We start from the raw sequence: 22,975 nt of genomic DNA, 5'->3' as shown, positions 1-22,975 counted from the left end.
CCACCCATACAGACTCACATCCATGCATACACCTACTTGGTTTGCTGGTTTGAAAGGATTATGTGCCATGGAAAAGCCATGTTTAAATCCTAAACCATCACGTAGAGGCAGCAGTTTTTTTTAAATCTCTATTCAGAACTATAAGTTGGAAACCTATTAGATTATCTCCACAGAGATGTGACTCACCCAATTGTGGGTATTAACCTTGGATTAGATGGAGATATGACTCCACCCATTCCAGGTGGGTCTTCATTAGTTTGCTGGAATCCTTTAAAAGAAGAAACATTTTGGAGAGAGTTCTTTTCAGAACATGAGAACCACGAGAGCCCACACAGCCAGAGACCTCTGGAGATGAAGAAGGAAAACACCCTTTTGGGAACTTCATGCAACAAGAAACCTGGAGAGAAAGCTGGCAGACATTGCCATGTTCACCATGTGTCTTTCCAGTTGAGGGAGAAACCCTGGACTTCATTGGTCTTTCTTGAGTGAAGGTGACCTCTTGATGGTGCTTTAATTTGGACATTTTTATAGACTTGCTTTAATTTGGACATTCTCACAGCCTTAGAACTATAAATTTGCAACTTAATAAATTCCTCCTTTTAAAAAGTCGTTCCATTACTGGTATATTGCATTCCGGCAGCTAGCAAGCTAGAACACTTGGCTTGCTGGAATTTAGCATTAGCATGGGAGTTCTAAAAGATACTCCAAAAAATTCTTTGGATTCCAGACATAGTCCTTTATCTCACATTGCATAACAACATAACTACCCCCTTGGTAATCAGGATTAATCACTTTTGTTACCACAATAATCTACTTCTGTGCCTGTTAGTTCAGAAGCATGAAGGACCCAAAATGGTCAGGTGCAAATCTCAAATTCCAATTCAATGAAACCATGTTTATGTCCTCTGGTGGAAGTGATCCTCCCTTTAGAAATAAGACCTCTAAACAAGCAGAACTCAAAGTTTCAAGGACATACAGCAAAAAGTCTGTGAATAGGCTATTATGAACAATAGATAGTGTCTGCAAGCAAAGGAAACTAATCAGGCATAATCAAAAGTATGTTTCCACTGAATCAGGGCTCCTGGAAATTCAAAATTCTCAGCCTCATCTGATTTACACGCATCAAGTCTCAGGACCCCAGTCCTTCTTAATCAGTGCCTTAATTTTCACATGAGGAAACTTTATGAGTCTGTGAATTCACCTTAAGTTGAATTCAAGTTGTTAAATCTGGGATCAGATTGTCAGGAAGGATGGCCCTGTAATTCCAATGAAACTGCCACCAAGGCCAGGGTGAGGGGAGAGGTATTAATGTGACACAGGGTAAGATCACTGGTACCCATAAAACCTGAATCACTAGGCAGCCACTGAATGCAGAGTTTAAAGGGAACTGCATGGAACATTCCAGGGGACAGGCTCAACTTGCAATTAGCAAATTGTTTCTACAGGACCCATCCCTACATTGGAGCCTGTGGTGAATTCTCTCTTCACTAGACATGTTTTCAGGATAAGGAATTGAGTCTCTTGGTGGAACAGAAAACACACATCTCTTAAAAATCTGAGTAATCACTTCTCTTGCATGTTACAATTAGACAATGGAACCCCATATACATTACAGCTACTCCTATATGGGGTTCCTAGTAGTTCTAAGTTGTCAAAATAAAGCCCTCTCCTTCCCCTCCTTGGGAAAGATATTTTTTATGTTCCAGAGTGACGATAAAGTCTCTTTCTCTCTGGAGGGAACGATGGGCAGGTCATGAGCAGCCCTAACTCTGAAGCTCCTCTCCTGTAATGCATCCCACTACATGAGCAGGCACCATCTATCCCTCTCCACATAGCCCCGTGAGAACTGGGGCTGAGTAACTGACTCCAGATGCAACGCTGGCTGTTGGATTTATTATAAATAATCAGTTGTCCTTGTCTCTAACCCAGAGCCCTTGTGTTACATATATGTAAACTGTGTCAGGCTACGCTGTTTGCTTGTAAGCAAGATAAAAATCCAAGAGTCTGGTGGGCCATGGTGGCTCAGCAGGCAAGAATGCTTGCCTGCCATGCCAGAGGACCCGGGTTCGATTCCCGGTGCCTGCCCATGTTAAAAAAAAAAAAAAAAAAATCCAAGAGTCTTCTGATTTTCTGACTTGCAGTGTCCTTACCTCTTTACAAGTGGAGTGGAATCATGCCATACTCTACAAGGGTCCTTGAATTAGCATCTCGTCACCCAGAAAACTCAACTGAAATTCAAGTACAAAAGCACTCAATCACACAGAGAGAAATTTTGCAAAACTAAAAGGTACTATCCACAGACATAATCTTTGTGTTTCAAACCGCTTATCAATGAAATACAAAATGTAAAATCTCAAAATACTAAGAAAATTTTTATTGAAAATATATTCCTTTGAGAGTACCTTCTCTATGAGATCACACATTTTAAGAAGACAAAGAATAATATGGATATAGAGAATATTATTAATATAATCAAAGAATTTTATTTAATCTAGATATAATTAGGACTTTATATCCCATAATAAAATTTACCATCCTGTCCCAGGAACATTTACAAGCCCCAGTTGGGCACTGGGCATAAGGCAAGTTATTAAAGTTAACTCCCAAAGTAGAAATTTTACAGGACTCATTTTCTGATCATAATTTCTAGTAAAATAAGAAAACTTCAGCACAAAGACGATCAAAATGATTAGACTACAGGAAATTTAAGAAACCTTTTTTCTAAGTACCGCTTGGGACAAAAAGCAAATTAAACATAGTAGAGGCAATCGTCTTCACCAAATCTTTAATATGTTTCCTTATATTTTCCAGATTCTCAAAATAAGTATGCTGAGTGATAGAAGCCAGATTTAAAAAAAAAAAGAAAGTAGACAGTATTATTACATTCATATAAATGTCTGGGAAATGCAAGTTAACATGTGGTTACAGAAACCAGATTGGAGGTTGCCTGGGTTTAGAGGGAGGCAATGAAAGGACGCAGGAGAGAGGGATTCCAAAGAGACACCAGAAATCTTTGGGCACATGGATATGTTCATTATCTTGATTATGATAGAGGCTTCCTGAGTATGTACATGTCAAAATTATCAAATTGTATATTTTAAATAAGGGTAGTTTACTGTTCATTAGTTATACCTCAAAACTGTTAAGAATAGAAGAAAAAAAAAACCTTTCAGCAAAACAAAAGTCCAATAAATAGGTGAGCATCAACTGAGTAACGTCCTCCATGCTCATTTTTTGACGGATATGACCTCAGTTTATGTCTCAGCAAAAACGGCTGAATGTGGGCTCTGGGCCAAGGCCTCTCTGTGATCCCAGGCACTGAGGCACTTCTTAGAAATGACCTTTCTCCATTCCCACTGCCATCACCATGTCAGATAGCAGGGTAGACTCTACAAATTGGAGCAGGAACATCCCAGAGTTTCCTGGTTTTCTGTAGCATGCCTTAAGAAAATCTTTTTCTCAAGCCTTTCCGTTTAGTTGAATAAAGGTTAGAGCGCTTTCTCATCATCAGGACATGAAGAGAAACCATTCATGAAATGAAAAACAGATTTTTATGCTTGGAAAGAACAAGAAAAGCTATTCTTTATCCTATGTAGAAATTCTCAGCTACAGAATATCCCCCACCTCTCTGAGCAGCCATTTCATAGTGAGAGAGCACTGCCTGTTGGAACCCATTAACTAAAATCTGGAAATAACCCAGCACCATCTTGGGCATTCCACCTGGGGTTATTAAAGGAAAAGAGCTCCCTCATCTTCAAGGCAGCCCAGTTAATAATTCCTGCAGATTACTTACAAGCTAGGTCATAAATTCTAAAAGAGGAAAATCATCAACCTCTTACCAAGTTTTTTAGGAAACTTTTGGGCCAAAGTAAATAAGAGGGAGCAAGAGCTTCTACTGGGTGCAAATAAAACTGAAGCAAGGCCGAACTGGGCTGACTCTGGAGATGACATGGGGGTTCTGAATCTCAAAGGTAGCTGTGAATGTTGGGACCTTCACAAATCACACCTAGAACTCCAGTAGCCTCCATGGAGCTCTGGTCAAACATAACCTCCCAAGTGACTGTGGAGCTGCCTTGAGAAGGGCGCATGTCTGGTGATGCTGGGTAGTGTTCAATAATCTTTATGAGACCTATTACAAAGAGTTAGCCCCAAACCTTACATCAAGCTAGCTCCATATCTTGGGTATCCCTGGCAGGCACATACGTAAAGGGAAGGATTTGACCTATGGGTTTATGTGCCCCCATTTTATTTTCACAAACTTTCACTGAGAACCTGGTTTGTGCCTTGGGGTTTCAAAAATTGGAGGCATTGTCTGTACTCCCAGGAACCTCACAGTCCAGTGAAGTTAGACACACAATTAAATGGTTTAAAAGCAGGTTTATGCTGAAAATGTAGAGCTGTGTTCCAGTAGCCATGTTTCTTGAGGATGATTAAATAATGATAAAGCTTTCACAATGTGACTGTGTGATTGTGAAAGCCTTGTGTCTGATGCTCCTTTTATCTACCATGTCAACAGACAAGTAGAACATATGGAATAAAAATAAGTAATAGGGGGAACGAATGTTAAGATAAATTTAGTTTGAAATGCTAGTGATCAATGAAAGCGAGGGGTAAGGGGTATGATATGTATAATCTTTTTTTTCTGTTATCATTTTATTTCTTTTTCTGTTGTCTTTTTATTTCTTTTTCTGAATTGATGCAAATGTTCTAAGAAATGATGAATATGCAACTATGTGATGATATTGAGAATTACTGAATATATATGTAGAATGGAATTATATGTTAATGTTTTTGTTTGTTTGTTCTTAATTTTTTTTAATTAATTAAAAAAAGTAATAAAGAACACTACACCGAAAAACAAAAAAATAAAAATAAATAAAAAAGAAAAAGATGTACTTGGAAATTTGTTGCTTTTTTGTATAAATGTTATATTTCACAATAAAAAAATACTTTATTGCTAAAAAAAAAAAAAAAAAAAGCAGGCTTATGCTCAAGTGAGAGGGATTGCCAGCTGAGAAGACAGGACCCTCCTGAGAAGTCTCAAGAAGTCAGAGAAAATGTCCTAGTGCACCAGCCCTGCCCTCTCTGTAGCTCAAATACCTCCTCAAAGCCATAACTGCTAACCCCGTGTGCCCTCCCAGTACCTGTAACAAGTGCTCGGTCAATGCCCCAGCTGCTGGACTGACGTTCCACATGAATAAGCTTTTATGTACCTGTCCGGTTCAGTGCACCATCCCTCTGTCCCCACCCCAGAAAGGCAAATAAAGACTCTCGTTCCTACTCACGGTGTCCACAGCATTCAGTACTCCTCAGCCCACGGCCTCCTACCTCCCGAGGATCATGAGACTCCTGCTCCTGGCTCTTGCTGTCCTTATGGCCCTGCCCCAGGTGATCCCAGGTAATCAGAACCCAAGAAAGTGGCAAAGATGGAGATAGAAGGGATTCCAGCCCCTGGAAATTCCAGTGTGCCATTGTACCCCCTCATCTGGGCAGCTCCATGGCCCCCACAATGGGACTATGTCCCCAACAGGACTAGAACCTAAGAACAGGACAAGGTACCCTCAGTAGACAGGCAGAGCCCCAACATCCGGAATTGGCTTTGGTTCTATATTCCCAGTTGCCACCTAAGGATCCAGGTGAGAGCTTGACGAATTTCAGTTCACTTTTCAGCTTGTACCTGCTCTTGAGTAATTCCCAAGGCCCAGGTTCCCATGTTTTATTGGCCCTGAAAGTACCAAGATTGGACCTTTTTCCCTCATTCTGGAATATTTTCTAAACAGGTCAGAAAATATCTGCAGAGCTGCTATGTGGAAGAAAGAACTGACTGTTCTGCTGCCTTCCATCCATGAAATCTAGGCTTGTAGTAATTCAAGCTTTCTTAAGTATATCCGAAGTCATGACCAGAACTTGGGAATCTCTGCCTTAGAGAATCTGAAGAGTTTTTTATTTAAAGAGCCCACCTCCCCTTTTTGTTGTTTATCTTTCAATACATATTTCAATGTATGAACAAGTGCACATAAAAATGAGTCTAAATATTTCTGTTTTACAAAAAAAAATGCCTCGCATGTTGTGCAGTATTCTTCTTTTGCTTAATATATTGTGACCATTTTTCCATTAAATACCAAAAGATCTGCCTCATTCTTTGTAAAGTTGCAAAGTTCCAGTACAGTATATATTTTTTATTTATGTATAATCATTTAGGACGTGTCCTAACTTTTTATAATACAAACAACATGTCAATGGACATACTTGTACAAATATCTTTACTTGTTTGGATAAGCATTTATATAGGATAGATTCCTAGAAGTCAAATGGCCAGGTAAAAGGTAAGTCTAAGATATTTTTATTTCTTGAATTCCTCCTTTATATTAACTCTCAGGACACTGCTGGAAGAAATTGCTAATTTTCTTTTTTAAGATTTTGAATAATTGTTCAGTTGCGATTCCAGACGCAATCAGGGACAGTTCTGTATGGTCCACGTGGGACCAATTGTGTCTGTTTTGAATTCTGGAAGAAAAAAGAGAAAATAAAAGAGATCGAGATGAAAGATTTTGTAAAAGCAATCCATTGATCATAGAAATTCAAACATGTGGGGAGCAAAGAAAATATAACATATTCTGGGACATCAGGTCTGAGTGTTCTGGTAAAATATATAAATTTGGAGCCATTTCTTGAAGGAAGAGTTGAGATGATGACAAAACTATAAAGTCTTCATGCTTTATCTTGGATAGCCCCCACTTTTAAGGGAGAAGAATAAAAATCAGGGAGATTTCTAAACCCTCTCACCAGCAGTGCATGAAGGTTTTTCTGACACCCTAACCCTCCAACATTTGGCATTATTTCTGCCAGCCTTATGGGTGTATAGTAATATCACAATGTTTTTGTTCCAGTTTTCATTTCTCTTATTATTCTGTGATCTCAATGCATAAATGGCTTCCTCTCAATGATGGCGAGGCTCTTCATGACCTGAAACCCCAATATATACCTCTAGAAACTCTCCACCCAGTTTACTTTACACTCACCATAGCCAACTTAGTGTTTTACAAAAACTATAGGGTAGATCCTGCCTCTGGGCCTTTGCACTGCCGCTCCCTCTGCTAGGTGACTATCCTCTTTCCCAAGATAGTCTCATAGCTCATTCTCTCCCTTCCTTCTCAATGAGGTCTCTCACTACTTCCCTTTCAATCACACATTTCCTATCCCCTTCCCTGCTTCATTTTTCTCCATTATACTTGTCATCTGGAACCAACTGTATCTATGAATCTAAAGTATGTTTTACTTTCTTCTCTTACTGGGTGCTTTATTTATTATCTCTTGTAAAGACTGAAATCTCATCAGAGTAAAAGTTTGATTTATCTTGTTAACAAATATATCCTCCTACATCTCGAACAGTGCCTGGTACATAGTAGGCACTCAACAAACAATTGTTGGATGAATAAATGAGTAACTGTTTCCTCTTCTAATTGCCTATTTACACTCTCTGTCCATTGTTCTATGGGTCTGCTCACTTGTTCTTATTGATATACAGGAGTTCTTTATTTTTTATATCATTCCCTTTACAGCTTTAGTCATTGGGTATAATGTCTTACAATCTGTCATCTACCTATCTATAAACTTTAGCCGTGATATGTTCTTCATTGAACAGAATTACTTAATAATGGTCTAATAAAATTCAACAAATTTTTGACTTAAGGATTGTGCTTGGCAGCTCTGTTAAAAAAATTCTTTCCCATTCTTACATCCCATAGAGATCCTCTGACATTTTCTTCTTGTAGCTTTTTAGTTTTGCCCTTTACATTTGCCCAACAGGTGGTCTGCTTTTATTTTTCTCATAGAATGAACCAGTTTTCCAAGCTCTATATGCTGAATAATTATGCTTTCTCCTTTGATTTGAAACACCATCCTTATTGTATATTAAGTTCTCCATTTGAGCCTGGCTGTAAGTTCCAAGATCTCTGTTCTGTTCTATTGAACTACCTCTTTTTGTGACAATACCATTTTTTTTTATTGCCATGGTTTTATAGTATGTCAGTATCTAGGAGGGTAAACTTCAGTCTTTCTCTTCTTTTTAAAGTAATTCTAGTTACTAACCTTTATTCTTCATTATAAATTTTAAAGTAAGTTTTACAAATCCCAGTGGGATTTGTATTAAATGTATGGATTAGCTTAAGGGAAAGTGAGTTATAAGTCATCCATCCAAGAGCATGCCCTCTGTTAGAGCTTTAAAATACACCCCATAGAGGTCTTGGGTATTTCTAGTTCAAAAGAAGATCCTTTAAAGCTATGTTTTTATTTTCATTATATTTTATTTCTCCCTTCATTGTGTTGTCTAGCTAGTTATTGTGGGTGTACAGAAGTGCTATTGGTTCTTGTACGTCGATATTCCATCTGGCATAACCACTGAACCCTTTTTGGGGGGGCATGGGCAGGCTCGGAGAATAGAACCGGGTCTCCGGCATGGTAGGGCAAGAAATCTGCCACTGAGCCACCGTTGCAGCACCCACTACTGAACTCTCTTATTAATAACAATAGATTGTCTATTGGTTCCTTTTTGAGTATTGTGATCCTGACTGGTGGAATGAATGACGATTTTATCTCTTCCGTTCCAAACTTTATACTTTTTGTTGTTTGTTTTTGTTTATTACCTTTTAGTATTGCTGAGGTCATCTACTATGGTTTTAAACAATAGCAATAATAGAGAGCACCTTTGTTTTCCTGATCTGCATGAGAACTAAAGTTTTTCCATTGTATAATGTTAGCGCTAGAATTTTTTTTTTTTCCGGTGGGCAGGCTCCGGGAATCGAATCCGAATCTCCAGCATAGCAGACAAAAATTCTGTTACTGAGCCACCGTTGCACCGCCCTAGAATTTATACATAACCTTTACCAAGGAAGTCCCCTTCTATTCCTACTTTGAAAAGAATAAAAATTAGAGTTTTCATCTTAAATAAATAAATGAGCATTGAACTCTATCAAATACTGTTTCTTCATCAAACAGATCATCTCCTTAAATCTGTAAAGGTGGTGAAGTTCATTGATTTTCTAATGTTGGATTACTTTTTGGATTCAAGGTTAAATTCTACTTGGTCATATGGTTGAATTCAGTTAGCTATTACTTTATTTAGGATATTTTCCCTCTATATTTATAAGAGAAAAATGATCCTAAGTTTCTCATTTTAGAATCAAATTGCAGTAGCCATATAAGATGAGACCGGCAGTTTTCCTCTTTTTTTTTTTTTTTTCTTTTAACATTTTGTATGTGATAGCATCCTATGCCATTCTTGGACTTCTTTTAGGAATTTACCCATCTCATCTAGCTTTCCAATTTTGCTAGTGTATAGTTGTTTATAACTCTCTTTTGTTATTTTTAATAGACTGTGTTTACTTTCACTTCACCATTTCACTATGAATTTTGTTTATGTTTATGTTTATCTTCCTTTTTCTTAATCAGTCTTTCCAGAAGTCTTTTTATTTCAATTACTTCTGACTGTCTTTTTTCTGATTTCATCACTACTTTTTTAATCTAAGATCTATTTTTATTGTATTATTTAAATGTCAAAGATATGGAATTTTTTATTCTAATTTTGTTGAATTTGTTTGTAACATATAGAATATGTAATATTGAGCACATGGAATTTACTGAGATTTCCTACAGCCTGAAACCTTGTACATAGAGGATAATCCCTGGACTAGCATATAGGCATCATCCAGAAGTTTGCTTGTTGTTGTTTTAAAAGAGGCAGAATCTCAATGCCGCCCCATCTACTGAATCAGAACCTGCATTTTAAGAAGAACTCTGCAGGATTCTTTTTTTTTTTTTTACATGGACACGCACCGGGAATTGAACCCGGGTACTCTGGCATGGCAGGCAAGCATTCTTGCCTGCTGAGCCACCGTGGCCCACCCTCTGCAGGATTCTTACACACATTGAAGTTTAAGAAGCACCGACCTAATACATGAGCAAGCAAAGCACATCACGTTTCATACATATTATCTGCCCTATTCAAAGTTTTAGTAATGCTCTATTTCTTAATCAGGAAAGAGGACCCTGAGTATTCGTTTTATTATTATTATTTAAACCATACAGATATATATTTAGATATTCGCTTGAATGTACATTTTGCAGTAGAATATATTCAAAGAAATTTTGCCACATGTAACATTAACTCAATCACAGTAACAACTTGCCTTATGCGGATAGCTTCGGTATACAGACCCAGGCAGCTTCATCAGAACTAGCTCCGATTCCTCATACCTAGCAAGTTCCTTTACACATTGATGGTATGATTCACCCCACTTTTGGAAAAGTTAAAATTGGGCATGTGGGAGGATTAGGAACAGATATGAGAGTCTTGCAGCCCATAGTCTGATTATGACCGACAGTTTTGTTATTGGTTGTGCTGGTATAAATGAGAGCATCAGTAACCTAAAATCGATGGTCTTTCCTTTTATTATTCAGCCTACAGTGGCCAAAAAAAATGCTGGAACAAATCAGGCCACTGCAAGAAAAGCTGCACCAGAAATGAAGTGAGATACACAGCATGTAAAAATCATCGAGTCTGCTGCGTTCCAGGCAAAAAGCACCACGAACCAGAAATTATTGCATATCCCCCAGCCTCAAATGACGCATCGGCAAGCCCTGTGGATTTGTTTGTAGTAGTAGCGTCCACTACAGCTAACTTTAAGATAAGCACTAACAAGGAAGCCCACGAAAAATCTAGCCAGGGACCTCAGATCACTGCTCCCAATGGCCCACCAAAGCTCATGACTTCCCCTCTGCTGTCACTCACCCCTGTCCTCACAGTAAAGGACCAAATCTCATAGATTCCCAAAGCACTGAACATCCCACGATGGCCTATTCCACCCCCACAATGCATAACTCTGGATTTTCTTCAAGTCCAAAATTTTCCACTATTTACTTCCACTGAAGGATTTCTCTCCATCACTGTCTTTCAGGACCATCTCCAAATCAGGCAGTCAAATAGGAGAAATGGGTACAATGTGCATCTCCGCTACCTCCTCCTGCGGTTTACTGATGTTTTCCGGATCTGCTCAATTCCACTTTGGAGCATCCCATTTCCAGTGGATATTGAAATGGTTCACCACAGGTCCAATCTTATCATTCAAGGGATCAGATGCTACCCAGTCCATGACAGAAAATTTAGGCCTCATGAACCTGTATTTTCAGGCATGTCTATTATTATTAATTCTGGTATCTGAAATCATTCAGTCTCAGCCTGTGGTCTGTGGTTTTTGCTGGCCTTCTTTCAATGTCTTATTTCCTTGTGTGTTTTGTGATTTGGGGCTCTGAGCTGTGTGTTTTTCTTGGAACTTTGTCAGAGTAAATAAGTTGAGTCCTGAGTTAAAGATCTATGCCTACATTTGCTTACGTCCTTAGCACTACCAACCTGGGACAAGTTTAAGCTAAATTTTCAGCTTAATGTTTTTTTCAGGCCATCCGAGAATTGTGATCAGGCTGCGAGACCCTGAGAGGACCAACTTTAGGTGGTGAATTTACAGAGGAGATTTTTCTCTCTATACTGAATATCCAGGTTCAAGACCAGGCTATTTTCCTTGAAAACGCCTGGTGAGGAAGAGAGAATATTGTATCTGGTTTACCCTTTTACAGCTTATGTAACACGGGGGTCTGAGATTCATGTAGGGGTCAACTATTAGATGCCTTTTTTTCAGACCCAAAGTACAGTCCCTTCTCCCCTGTCCATATTGCCCCTGGCCAAAGCCGGAAGCCAAAGCGCTCATTCACCTGATTCAGCAGATGTCTTCAAGGTTAAAGCCAGCTTCAGTTACTGCCTTAAGAAGAGTTCCTGCTCTCACTTAATCTTTTGCTGCAATTTGTTTTACTTTCTTGCAAGATCGAGGACGCTTATGAAAATTTTTTGTATATTTTAACTAAGAATTTTTATCTGTTTTTAATGAGAAAGTCAGGTTGGGTTTCTAGACCAATATTCTGATGGAAACAGAGTTACAAAGCCAACGCTTTTCTCCAGATTCTAAGTTTTGCTGTTCGGAGGGGATGCATAGCAGAATAGAAGGAAGGAGAAAATAAGATAATTGTCAAAGTGTGAAACCGCCACTCAATGTCTAAAACCAAAATACTGAAGTGATTGCTTCCTTAAATACAGAAAGCCATGTTGTTCGGGCACAGACTTTTTAAACAGAGCAAACTTCGGAACGCAGATGAGGTTTGGGGAAAGCGTTTTTGGGAGAATTATTCTGGCTACAGAATGGGTTGATCAGTTAGAAGCGAGTTTGCTGAAGTGAGTCCAACCCTGGTTGGCTGATTTTCAGAACTTGTTGTCATTGATAATTTAGCTTTCATGAGTGTGTTCACTGAAGCAAGCTGTTATTGATTGATTAGAAAGGTATAAAACCTTTGAAGGCATCTACCTGTTATGGTTATAAACCTGTGAGCCTTTTCCTGGGAATGTGGAGAGTTTCTATTCTCAGAAGAGGGTTGCAAAGAGGTAACTGACAGAAAAGGAACCCAAAAGAGATGAAAGAGAAGGAGCATCCAGAAAACTAAGAGAAAGACAAAGAAAGAGTGAACTTGCAGAAGTCAAGGAAATGAAGATTTTTAATCTAAATGAACTAAGGTGGAAATGCTATCAAGAGTCAGAGTGAGATACAACTTGAGCAACGCCATTGAGACTTGCAAAGGCAGGCCAACCGGTGGCCTTGTCCAGAGCCTGTCCAGTAGAACAATAAGCACAGAAGCAAATTGTAGCTAGTAGAAGAGAGTCAGAAAAATTGAGAAATATAATCAGCAAGTATAGGTGCTCTCCTCCTAATGAAATTTGGAACTAAAAATGAAAAAAATAAAATATTAGAGGGGAGGGGTATAAAAAGGTAACATGATAATTTTACACTCAATAGCTAGTGTTGGCTGTAATGGGGTCACAAGGCTCCTAGATTTTCAGGAATTAAAGATCTTTAATGATGTTCAAGACCAAAAACATCCAATGTTCAAACATCTCCTACAATGGCCACCAAACAGACACCAGGCTCACAATGTGAAACCCTGTCAGGATAGCTTATTCTGTTTCACCAACAGCTCTGTTAGTTTGGCGGATCCTTCCATCAATAAGCTGATTTATCTACAAGACCTCCATCCTCTGCCCCATGCATCCAACCCACTGGCTCCTGTCCCCCTCTGAGCCCTACAAGTTACATCCCTGCCCAGACTCCTCAACCCTCCCTCACTGGACCCAAGACCATTCTCTTCGATCTTCATGGACTCACTTAGCCTCACTGCCGTTGCCACACCAGTTTTCCAGCCTTCCTTCTTTCAGAGCTGCATCTAGAATGGAACTGATTTCGCTCCATGCAAAACCCAATATCCTTCCACCATGATTCCTGGTGGATAAATGACAGACAAGGGAGCAGGTGCATGTATTTTAATGAAAGAGATTGACTGCAGGTCTGGGTTCCCGCAGGGACTGAGGATGATCACCAGCACTCAAGACATTTTTGGCTAGTGTTTCCCTCTGTTCTTCTCCTCTTTGGCAGAAACATTTATCTTCACATAGGACTGGACACAGCATGGTTGATAGTTTCTGCAATAAAGGTAGGGATGTTCATTCTTTTTGCAAGAGACTCTGCAGGTTCCCTTGTTACCCAAGCATGATAGAGTGTGTTGTCTGCCTGGCAAACAAAGAAAAACAGACGAATAAATACAAATAGTTCATTTCCACTCAGCAGTGAGATGTATCTGATAATAAGAGTCAGAGAACGTAGTAAAAACCTAAAGGGCGATGGTGACCTCCACTCCCAGAAAAATGGAGCAGATGCACTGTTCTCTATTTGTCCTAAGTACAGTTAAAAACCCTGGGCATTATTTATAAAGCAAATATAACAATTCTCTGAAAGATGAGGAGGAGAAGAAAGTTAGGGACCCCAAGGCTTGAGGAATGACACAACCATGAATTTCCTGAGTTCTCTTTTTGCTTCAAATATTCCAGACAATGCTGGAGAAGCTGACATCCTGGAAACATAATAGGAGCTGACATTTTGTTGTTGTTGTTGTTGTTGTTTAATATTTTTATTGTGAATGACAAACAAGCACACAAACATTCTTGTCATCAAACATTCTTGACATGGCTACAATCAATGGCTCACAATATCATCACATAGTTGTGCAATCATCACCATGATCCTTTTTTTGAACATTAAAAAAAAGAAAAGAAAAAGCCAGGAAAGAGTCAAGACAGAGATTTGTAGACAATAACCACTCTGTTCCAGCCAATACCACAGGAAAATGACAACGCCTCCCACACACACACACACACCCCCTGCAAAAGCTGAATGGGGAGCCGATAGCCTCTCGAGGCTGACCCAGAAACACACCAATCCCTCCCTACCCCCAAAGTGGCATCAGAAAAATGCAAGTGGGAAGTTGAGACTTTTATTGCTTTAGTGAGAATGCTAAATACCAAATAGTTTGGGAGTTTCTTTAAAAATGAAAATAAAAAAGCTAAATATACACTGACCGTACTACTCAGCAAATGCACTCTTAGGCATTTATCCCAGAGAGATAAAAGTTTGCATCCATGCAAAAACTTGTAGACAGATGTTCATAGCAGAGTTACTTGTAAGTCAAAAGCTGGGGACAACCAAATGTCCCTCAATAGGAGAATGGTTAAACCAACCAGACTACTTCCATTGCATGAATTAGACTCAGCAATAAAAAAGGAAATCTCTATTCGTCCTGCTAAGTACAGTTAAAAACCCTGGGCATTCTATATAAAACAAATATAGGAATTCTTTGAAAGGTGAGGAGAAGAAAGCTAGCGCCCCCAGGATCACTGTACATGCAGCAATGTGGATGCATCTCAAGAACCTTGGGCACAGGGAGAAAAGACAACCTCAAAAGGTCACTTACTCAAAAATAAAAATTAAAATAGCAACAACAACAAGAAAAGGTCACTTACTGTATGATTCTACTTATGCAACATTCCTAAAATGGCAACTTTATAGACCTGGAAAACAAACTCTTTTCTTTCCCAGAGGTTAGGGAGAGTGGAAAGAAGGGGATGGGAGTAGCGGGATGAAGATTTTTGTGGTGATGAAATTGTTTGTATCTTGACCGTTTTGGTGGCTACTTAAATCTACCCTTGTGATAAAGTGGCATAAAACTGTGCACACACACACACACACACACACACACACACACACTGTTGCAATGTCATTTTCTATTGTACTGCATTTATATAAAATGTAACCATCGAGGGCACCACTGTGAAGGGTGGCACTGGCTGCTCTCCATGCAATCTTTGTAATTTCCTGGGAATTTACAATCATTCCAAAATAAAAAGTTAAAATATGACTCAATGAAATACCCAAAGAGGCTTTGAAGAGCTTAAAAGCACAGGCACTGAAATCAAGATACGCCAGGTATAAATCCCAGCTCTGTCCTTACTTGTAGGTAACTGTGGGCAAATTTCTTTCTCTCTCTCTACCATCCTTTCCTCATCTGTACAGTGTAGACTGTAATAGAACATAACTCCTAGGGTTGGTGTGAGAATTCGTGACTAATACCTGGAAAGCAATTAGTTCCTGGCTCATAGTAACAACCAAATAAATGTTAGCTATTGTTGGTGTTTTTGTTATCACGTGATGGTCCTTTGCAGAGGAGTCCGTCTGTGCTTGGGCTACATCTATGAACACGGTTTGGAAACATTTCCCATAAAATTAGGCAGACAGTAGTCCCTCAGGGATGGTTGGGATTTTTTTTGGAGGCAATGCACACATATACCCAGAGACGCAGTCCCTAGTCCACAGTAAATGGTCTATACATGTTAGTCGTTTAGAGGTATTAAAATTCCTCTTGAAGTTGAAGTCTCCAAACAAGGAGACTGGAAAGAAAATTTAAATAATGACCGTTACCATTTGCTGGATATCCTCTGCTTGATGTATGGTAATTCATTGAAACTTTACTACACTCTTTTGAAGCCAATGCCTTTGTTTTCTTTCCTTGCATTAGGAAACTGAGGTTCAGACAAAAGCAGTGTTCTGGCAAAACCCTCATAACTATAAGAGGCAAAGCCGGGATTCAAGCTCCACTCAATACGACACAAGCCCACACGCTTTCTAGTGGATTGCGCTGCCTCCCTGCGTGGTGGGACTTGGCTGGGAAGGGTCGGCATCCCCCTGGATAGTGACAGTAGGGTCATGCCCTTTGTTATCTTCAGGATTGAGCCCAAACTTCCAAACCTAACATTCAAGGGCCTCTCACTGCTTCCACAAACAGTTATCAGTACCCAATCTCTGTCAGGCCTCCAACTTGGTGCTAGGCACACAAGGGCCCCCTTTGTCCAAATGGGCTTAATGCAAAGTTTAATGGGCACACATACACACACACACACACACACACACACACACACACACACGATACAAGTTCCTGCATGGAATAAAAAGTGTTCCTCCATTTTCCTTTCCCCAGAAACCATATGCTGCCTAAGCAAGGACCAGAAGAGGTAAGGAGGAAATGTTTCTTACCCCTTTGGAGCTTGGGCAAGAGTAGAAAATGAATGCTCCATTCACCAGATATAACTTAGATTCTGGATGTACAGAATAGGACTTAATTGAGCTTCAGCATCATTAGCAGGCCTGCTTGTTAATCCCAGGAAAGGTGTAGCAAAGGTGCCCAGCTTCCCTGCTTTGGAATCACAATGCTCCTACAACTGCCATGTTAACCAGAGAAGGCTGCTCCCTGCTGTGATGTCTCTATGCATCCTTATCACCCCACCCCACCCCCAGCCTGCAAGGGAAGCAAAGAGAGATTCACCGAAGACTCCCAAGTACAAAACCCACAAGCTTTCTGTCACCCTCCTGGTGTTCAGGTCATTTTCCATCCCACTTGAGGAAGAGGGCCAGTATGAGAATTTCATTCAAAAGAAGGGTGGATGTACGTTTGAGTTGCTGCGGCAGGCAGGCCTGTCTGTTCCACCCTCTCTCCCTGGAGAGAGGCTATGACAGCTCCAGAAAGGGATATCAAAGGTACCCAAATTAAATCCCCCCAATTTTTCGCTCTCCCATATTGCCACCACACACTGCATCACCACATCTGCTTAATGTCACCTTCAGTGTTCCCTCAGCCATCTCACTAGAATTCATAGAAGACCGGCTTATTAACCCCAGCATTGTCTCAGACCTGCTGTATGAACATAAGTCCCTTTTCCTCACTGGGTCTCAGTTTCCCCATCTGTGAAGTGGGGAGGCAGAAAGGTTGTCTGGATCAGAGATTGTCACAGCCTGAGACATTAGTCAGACATGTCGAGAGGGATGGAATCTCGTCTCCCAAAGTAATAATCTGAAGGAATTTTCAAAATCCCACATGCCAAGACTCTACCTCCAAGGATTCTGACACCGAGTAAGTGTCCCTAAAAATTTCTTAGGGTTCAGCGGGGAAGTCCAAGGCTTCACCCCCAACTTCTATTATTCCCCGTGGCAGCCTCTGTCTGCTCAGCATTAAGCCAGAGGAGGTTCTCAATAAATGATGAGCGAATGGATAGATGATGACTTTGCATGATGAATTAATGTGTAAACGAATGAATTTGGTAAAGGCGTGAATGGCTGTGTGTGGAGACATTGATGCCAGGCCCCAAGAATTGGGGGTGGCACCCTTAGATTCTCCCCAGCCCACTCCCAAACTGTGAAATTTGTGTACTTTAAGAGCAGACTAAGAGATGAATAAGAACGAACTTGAGCAATACCCAAGAGCTGTTCTACACTCTTTCTAACACAACCAACCAGAACCAAGTATGCCTGAGGCAGTGGCTCTTGATTCCTCTAGCTCAGAAAGGATCCCACCCCTGATTCCTGGAAACTGGCATCAGCCTACCCACACCACCATGTGGGCCCCTCCCCCCGAAAATCCACTAATGCCTTCACACATTAATTCACCATTTGTCATCTACCCACTCGATCAATAAGCACTCACTCTTATGCACCTGTGCTCAGCGTACAGGTATAATTAAGATGTAGTTTCAACCCCTAAGGATTCCCATCTAATATGTGTGTGCTTGGGGGTTTGGTGAGAATGGGGAAATAGTTCAAACGATTACCCTACAACCTGATACATGCCGTAATTTCATAAAAGTGAGTTTGTGAAGCCAATTAGAACTCAGTTTGAATTCCTGCACTATTTTAATGCTGGGTGACTTTGGCTAATTATTTCACCTCCCTGAACCTCAGTTTTCTCATCAGTAAAAGAGGGATAATAGGATTGTAGTAAGAATGGAATGATCTTGTGCCTTTAAATGCTAAGCACAGTGCCTGCCACATTGCGTGTGCTATGTCAATGAGAACGATTATTACAGCCATTCCTATTATCACAGTCATTAAGTGACAGTGGTACAGAGTTTACATGGAGGCTTCCATGGCTGGTGGTATCAACTGGACTTTGATGTTTGAGGCGGAGTTCAGCCTGGAGATGAACCTGCTTATGGAGACAAGGTGGAGGGGAACCAAGAACAAAAGCAAAGTGATGGCAGGAGAGATTGGTGAGGACACTGAGGTGGCTGACGGGAAGGCGTGTGAGGGGCAGTCATGGGAGATGAAGCTGAGCCCCGAGGTGAAGGACGTAAGTGCTCAGCACTCGAGGCGGTGAGGAGCCAAGGAAGGTTTCTAAACGGGGTTGTTGTAGGGTCTGATGAAATTCCTAGAAAGATGACCCCTGATAGTCGAGCGGAAAGCAGAGAAAAACTGGAGACGGGAGAGCCAGTGGGGAAGTGTTTGGGATGGCCTCTCCAGGGCTTCGGGGTAAAAGCAGTTCACACATATGCAGCCTGAGGGCCACTAGCTCCCAGAGAGGTACCAACAGTGAAAGGACGGTTTATGCAGCTTCCGCCTCTGGTGTTGGGCTTGAAAATGGGCTGTGAGTTCCAGCAGGATCCGAATCCCAAGCCCACTCCTAGCATTTGCAGGGTCTGGGACCAGAATATGAACGGAGGCTCATATACCATATGTCTAACTATTGTGACGTTTTAAATCAAGCTGGTAAAAGGAATCAATAAAATATATTCTACCCTCCTTTAGGAAATATCCCTTAATAATAATCTGAAAGACCAAGTTTGAATTTAAAAGTATCAGATTTCGCAGAATTCCATACACAAATATGGCCACAATGTGTGAGGATTGCTGGTCAGCCAGCACCCATCACGCTTCTCACCCATGCCCAGCTCCATGCCATGCAGCAAGGAGCCTCACACTCACGCTATGGGCACTCCAGCCTGAAGGCCCCAGCTCTCCCCACAGCCGCTGCAAACAGCCATCCCTTGGCACCCCTCCTGCCTAGAGGTGCACCTCCAGCAGATGGGCCTGAGGGAAAGGTCTAGCTGGTCCTTGGAAGTAGAAACAACAGTTCTTTGTGCAGGGAATGCAGCTTTTCCTCTAGCAAATAAGTAGGGCAGGGCACAGGCTCCAGGGGGTACATCTCTGTATAGTTAGGAATTCGCCCTCTGAGAAAAGTCTGGCCTTGGTTCCAGCTCCTGGGGGGGTAACTTCTACATCTTGAGTTTCCCAACGTGGTAAGAGTGTCTTTGGTATTCGTGGTGGACCTCCAGACCAACCTGATAGTATTACGCTCACGAGATGGCTCAGGGCAGCCAACCACGGGTAATTCTAAGACGATGCCTGGCTATGCTAAAAACATGTGATTAGAGGATTGGGGAGGTAAAGGGGCTGGAGATTGAGTTCATTCATGGAAGCCATTGACTCCATCAGTCATGCCTACATAACTAAACCACAATAAAACTCTGGATGCTGAAGCTCAAGTGAGCTTCCACGATTGGTAATATGCATGGATGCATCGAGAGGGTGTTACATCCTAACTCCATGGAGAGAGGACATGAAACTTCACATTTAGGACCTCACCCTGTGTGTCTCTTCTTTTGGTTGGTCCAGCCCTTTATCTTTTGGCTGTAATAAAATCGTATTCATAACATAGCACTTCCTTGAGTTTTGTGAGTCACTCTAACAAACTGATAAACCGGAGTGAGTAGTAGGGAATCCTGAATTAGTAGCCAGTTAAGCAAAAGTGAGGGAGGCTCTGGGAAAACCCCAAACTTGTAGCTGATGCCTAAAGTGAGGGCAGTCTTGTGCAGGTCTTAACTCTAGGTAGTTAGTGTCAAAATTGCCTTGCAGTTCAATCCTCTCAGCCCATTCACGCCTCCCCCCATAGGGAGAGAGATACCCAGAAGCCCAGGGTAGGATCAGCTAGTGCCCTAAGATCAAGGACTGATCTTGTACTTTCTAGAGTACAAGAGCAGAACTTTTGAATTCAGAGCAAATTATCTCCATGGGTCAGAGTAAACACCTTCTATTTGTCATACACCAGATTTTACAGAGCACTTCCAATTCCTTACCTCACTGAAAAGAATATAGTTCAGGTATGAACACCCGTATTGGATAACTGAGGCCCAGAGAATAGGAGTTGAGGGTCTAGAGCCTGAGAAGACACTCGGGTTCTCTAGTTTCCAGGTCAGGATTCTCAAATGTGCCCCATGGGTTAGTCTTCTCCCAGGCTACATTGTCAGTTCAAATGAGCTAGGCTTTTGTCTCCCTCAGAGGCTTACACAGTTGAAAAGCACACAGCACATGTCCCATAAATGCTTGAATAAATTAATGAACAATAGAAGCAACTAATATTTATTGAAGGCTTACTATATACCAAGCATTATGCTCTGCATTATCTCATTTCGTTCTTTCTGTAATCCTGAGATAGATTCTATCATTATTCCAACTTCACAGTGGAGCAGCTGAAATTCTTAGAGGTTTATTTGCATAAGAGGCTTCCAGTGGTAAGTAGCAGAGCTGAGATGAATAAATTAGAAAATGAATCCATGAGAGAATGTGCAAAATGAATAATGGAAAATTAATGTATAAATGAGTAAATGCATGTGCATTATCTTTTTTAAATACTTAGAACCCTTCTGATCCTTGAGGCTATGGGCTCATCAGAAGACGTCTCAGCTGACTTCCATACAAATCCAGAGTTTGGGGCTCTATTCAAGCTCTGAGTCCACCCCAGCTTATTCACCCCCCAAGATAGGCCAGCTCTCCTAGTCCAAGGATTCTCCCATGAGCTAAGCACTTGCTGTGCCTTTAAATCTTCGGCTTCCCACGTGTCCTCCTCAGTCCACTTCTGACCCAAAAGCCTCTGCTGAGGCCTTTGGGCTTGTAGATGAGGAACTATCTTCAAAGGCGTAATCATCACCCCTTTGCTTTGACCAGTCATGGTAACTTCTCTCTACTACCTCTTAGCTCCCATCCTGCCACACTTCCTTCCCTAATCTATTTGGAGTATCATTCATTATTATTGACAGACACAAGAAACAGATGTACAAGTTTTAATGCAATGTGAGAATGGAGAAACCTGAACTAAAGGAATTTCTATCCATTATTTCCATTTTCATTCCAATTTCTTTTACGTTTGGGCATAAAAGGACTGGTTATGAAAATCACTTCTCTATCAATTGTTACTGGTTCGATTGTTAAATAACGGCTGAGGACACAGCACCGCTTACGACTTCTGCAGCGTGAGATGCTGTCTTCGTTATTTTTGCACACCAACCTGCAGTGTCCATTCATCCAGCAGTCTTCTTTTGGGCATAAGAACAACCATTAAACAGATGTTAGTATCCCTCTAGTGGAGAGACAAGAGGAGGTGGAAGAGGAGCAGGAAGAAGGAGGGGGAGAGGATAGAATAAGTACGGCTGGATCCATTCCCAGGAAAGGAGAGAAAAGTCCTTGTGCTAGGAGAGAACTGAGACAGGGCTACTCATATTTGAGATCTCCAAGGTTTTCAGGGGAGCCTCTTTCAGACATACTATCTGCCTATATTTCTTTTTCCCAAACCACTACTCTTAAGTTTGGGACCAATTGATGCCAATGAAGTTCCTACCTAATGAAGCTTTTGAATGATGGGAAAAGGACAATGAACACCAGTACTATTGGGGGTTGGGGGAGGGGGAATTAGCTTATATTCCAACAAACCCAGCTCCTTATCAATAACCTGACCTTATTTAACCTAAGCCCAACAAGCCCCAACTCCAGCTACAACCCAATCTCCAATCTTCCTTTGGATCTCCTAATCCAAAACCAAACCCCAGTTCAATCTTAATTATAACTCTCAGCCATACTCACTACACTGCTCTCTGCACCCCAATTCTAAGCAAACTCAACTCTAATCAAGTCACCAACCCTCAAAGCCCGGCAAAGGCAGTTCACCAAGCTGAACTGCCAACACCCTGCACTAGCCAATGCCAATCTCAGTCTCAGCCCAATCTCCTGCCTGATCCCCAACACCCATCTCCACTCAATCCAAAATCCCATCCTCCCCAACCCACCTGAAACCAACAGGCAAACCCAACTCCTTCCTTCTAACTTGTCCTAAACCATCTTTCCTCTATGACTCCAATCCCAAGTTATTTTTCCCCCATCACAACTCAACCCCAGCCTTCAACATAAACTCCCAGAGCCCCCCAACAAGTCCCCAGTCTTCCCCCAATCCTCCACTTCTAAGCCCTCTTCCAAGCTCCTACCAGAATGCCATCCTTGCCTCAAGTACCAAATGACCAAAACAGCTATCATTCCATCACCTTGCTAGGAAAGAATCAAGGAAAGGTGTTCACATGAGAATCTGGGAAAACCTCCCAAAGCTGTGTGAAAAGAAGAAAGGCGTCAGATGCTACCCCCAATATGGGGGGAAAAGTTGGGAGGAGCCCACGGCCAGGATCTCAGCCCCTTGAAGGAGGTTCAAGTTACCTGATACGACTGGTGCCATGACCAGAAGAACGGCAAGAAACAGGAAAAGACGTCTCATGGCTGGCAGGTCTTGGGAGAAGAAGGTAGCTGTGCTGCAGGGGGTGGGAATAGAGTTCTCTGCAGCAGAGATGAGCCTTGCTTTTATTGGCAGGGCCGTGGGCAGTGAATTATAGCAGGAGGGGATTTACATG

At 41.3% G+C, this 22,975-nt stretch overlaps 1 protein-coding gene across 1 annotated transcript; it reads right to left on the bottom strand.

The window, feature by feature from the left end:
- Nucleotides 1–13,399: 13,399 nt before the first annotated feature.
- Nucleotides 13,400–22,975, bottom strand: DEFB119 (defensin beta 119). The gene is made up of 2 exons (XM_077111977.1): nucleotides 22,785–22,975; nucleotides 13,400–13,661 (listed from the first exon to the last, which is right to left on the bottom strand). Exons 1-2 carry the CDS (start codon nucleotides 22,840–22,842, stop codon nucleotides 13,492–13,494), a joined length of 228 nt encoding a protein of 75 aa, XP_076968092.1. The 5' UTR covers nucleotides 22,843–22,975; the 3' UTR covers nucleotides 13,400–13,491.

Source organism: Tamandua tetradactyla, chromosome 1, assembly GCF_023851605.1.
Source record: "Tamandua tetradactyla isolate mTamTet1 chromosome 1, mTamTet1.pri, whole genome shotgun sequence".
In the NCBI taxonomy this organism is placed as follows: Eukaryota; Metazoa; Chordata; class Mammalia; order Pilosa; family Myrmecophagidae; genus Tamandua; species Tamandua tetradactyla.
Note: the sequence above shows the minus strand (reverse complement) of the source record. Positions and strands in the feature narration are given on the sequence as shown.

Excerpts from the sequence above, each read along its gene's own strand:
- DEFB119 (XM_077111977.1), bottom strand. The coding sequence starts at position 22,842 with ATGAGACGTCTTTTCCTGTTTCTTGCCGTTCTTCTGGTCATGGCACCA. Across the intron at positions 13,662-22,784 it reads CATGGCACCAGTCGTATCAG|GCAGACAACACACTCTATCA; the intron begins GTAACTTGAACC and ends TTTGTTTGCCAG.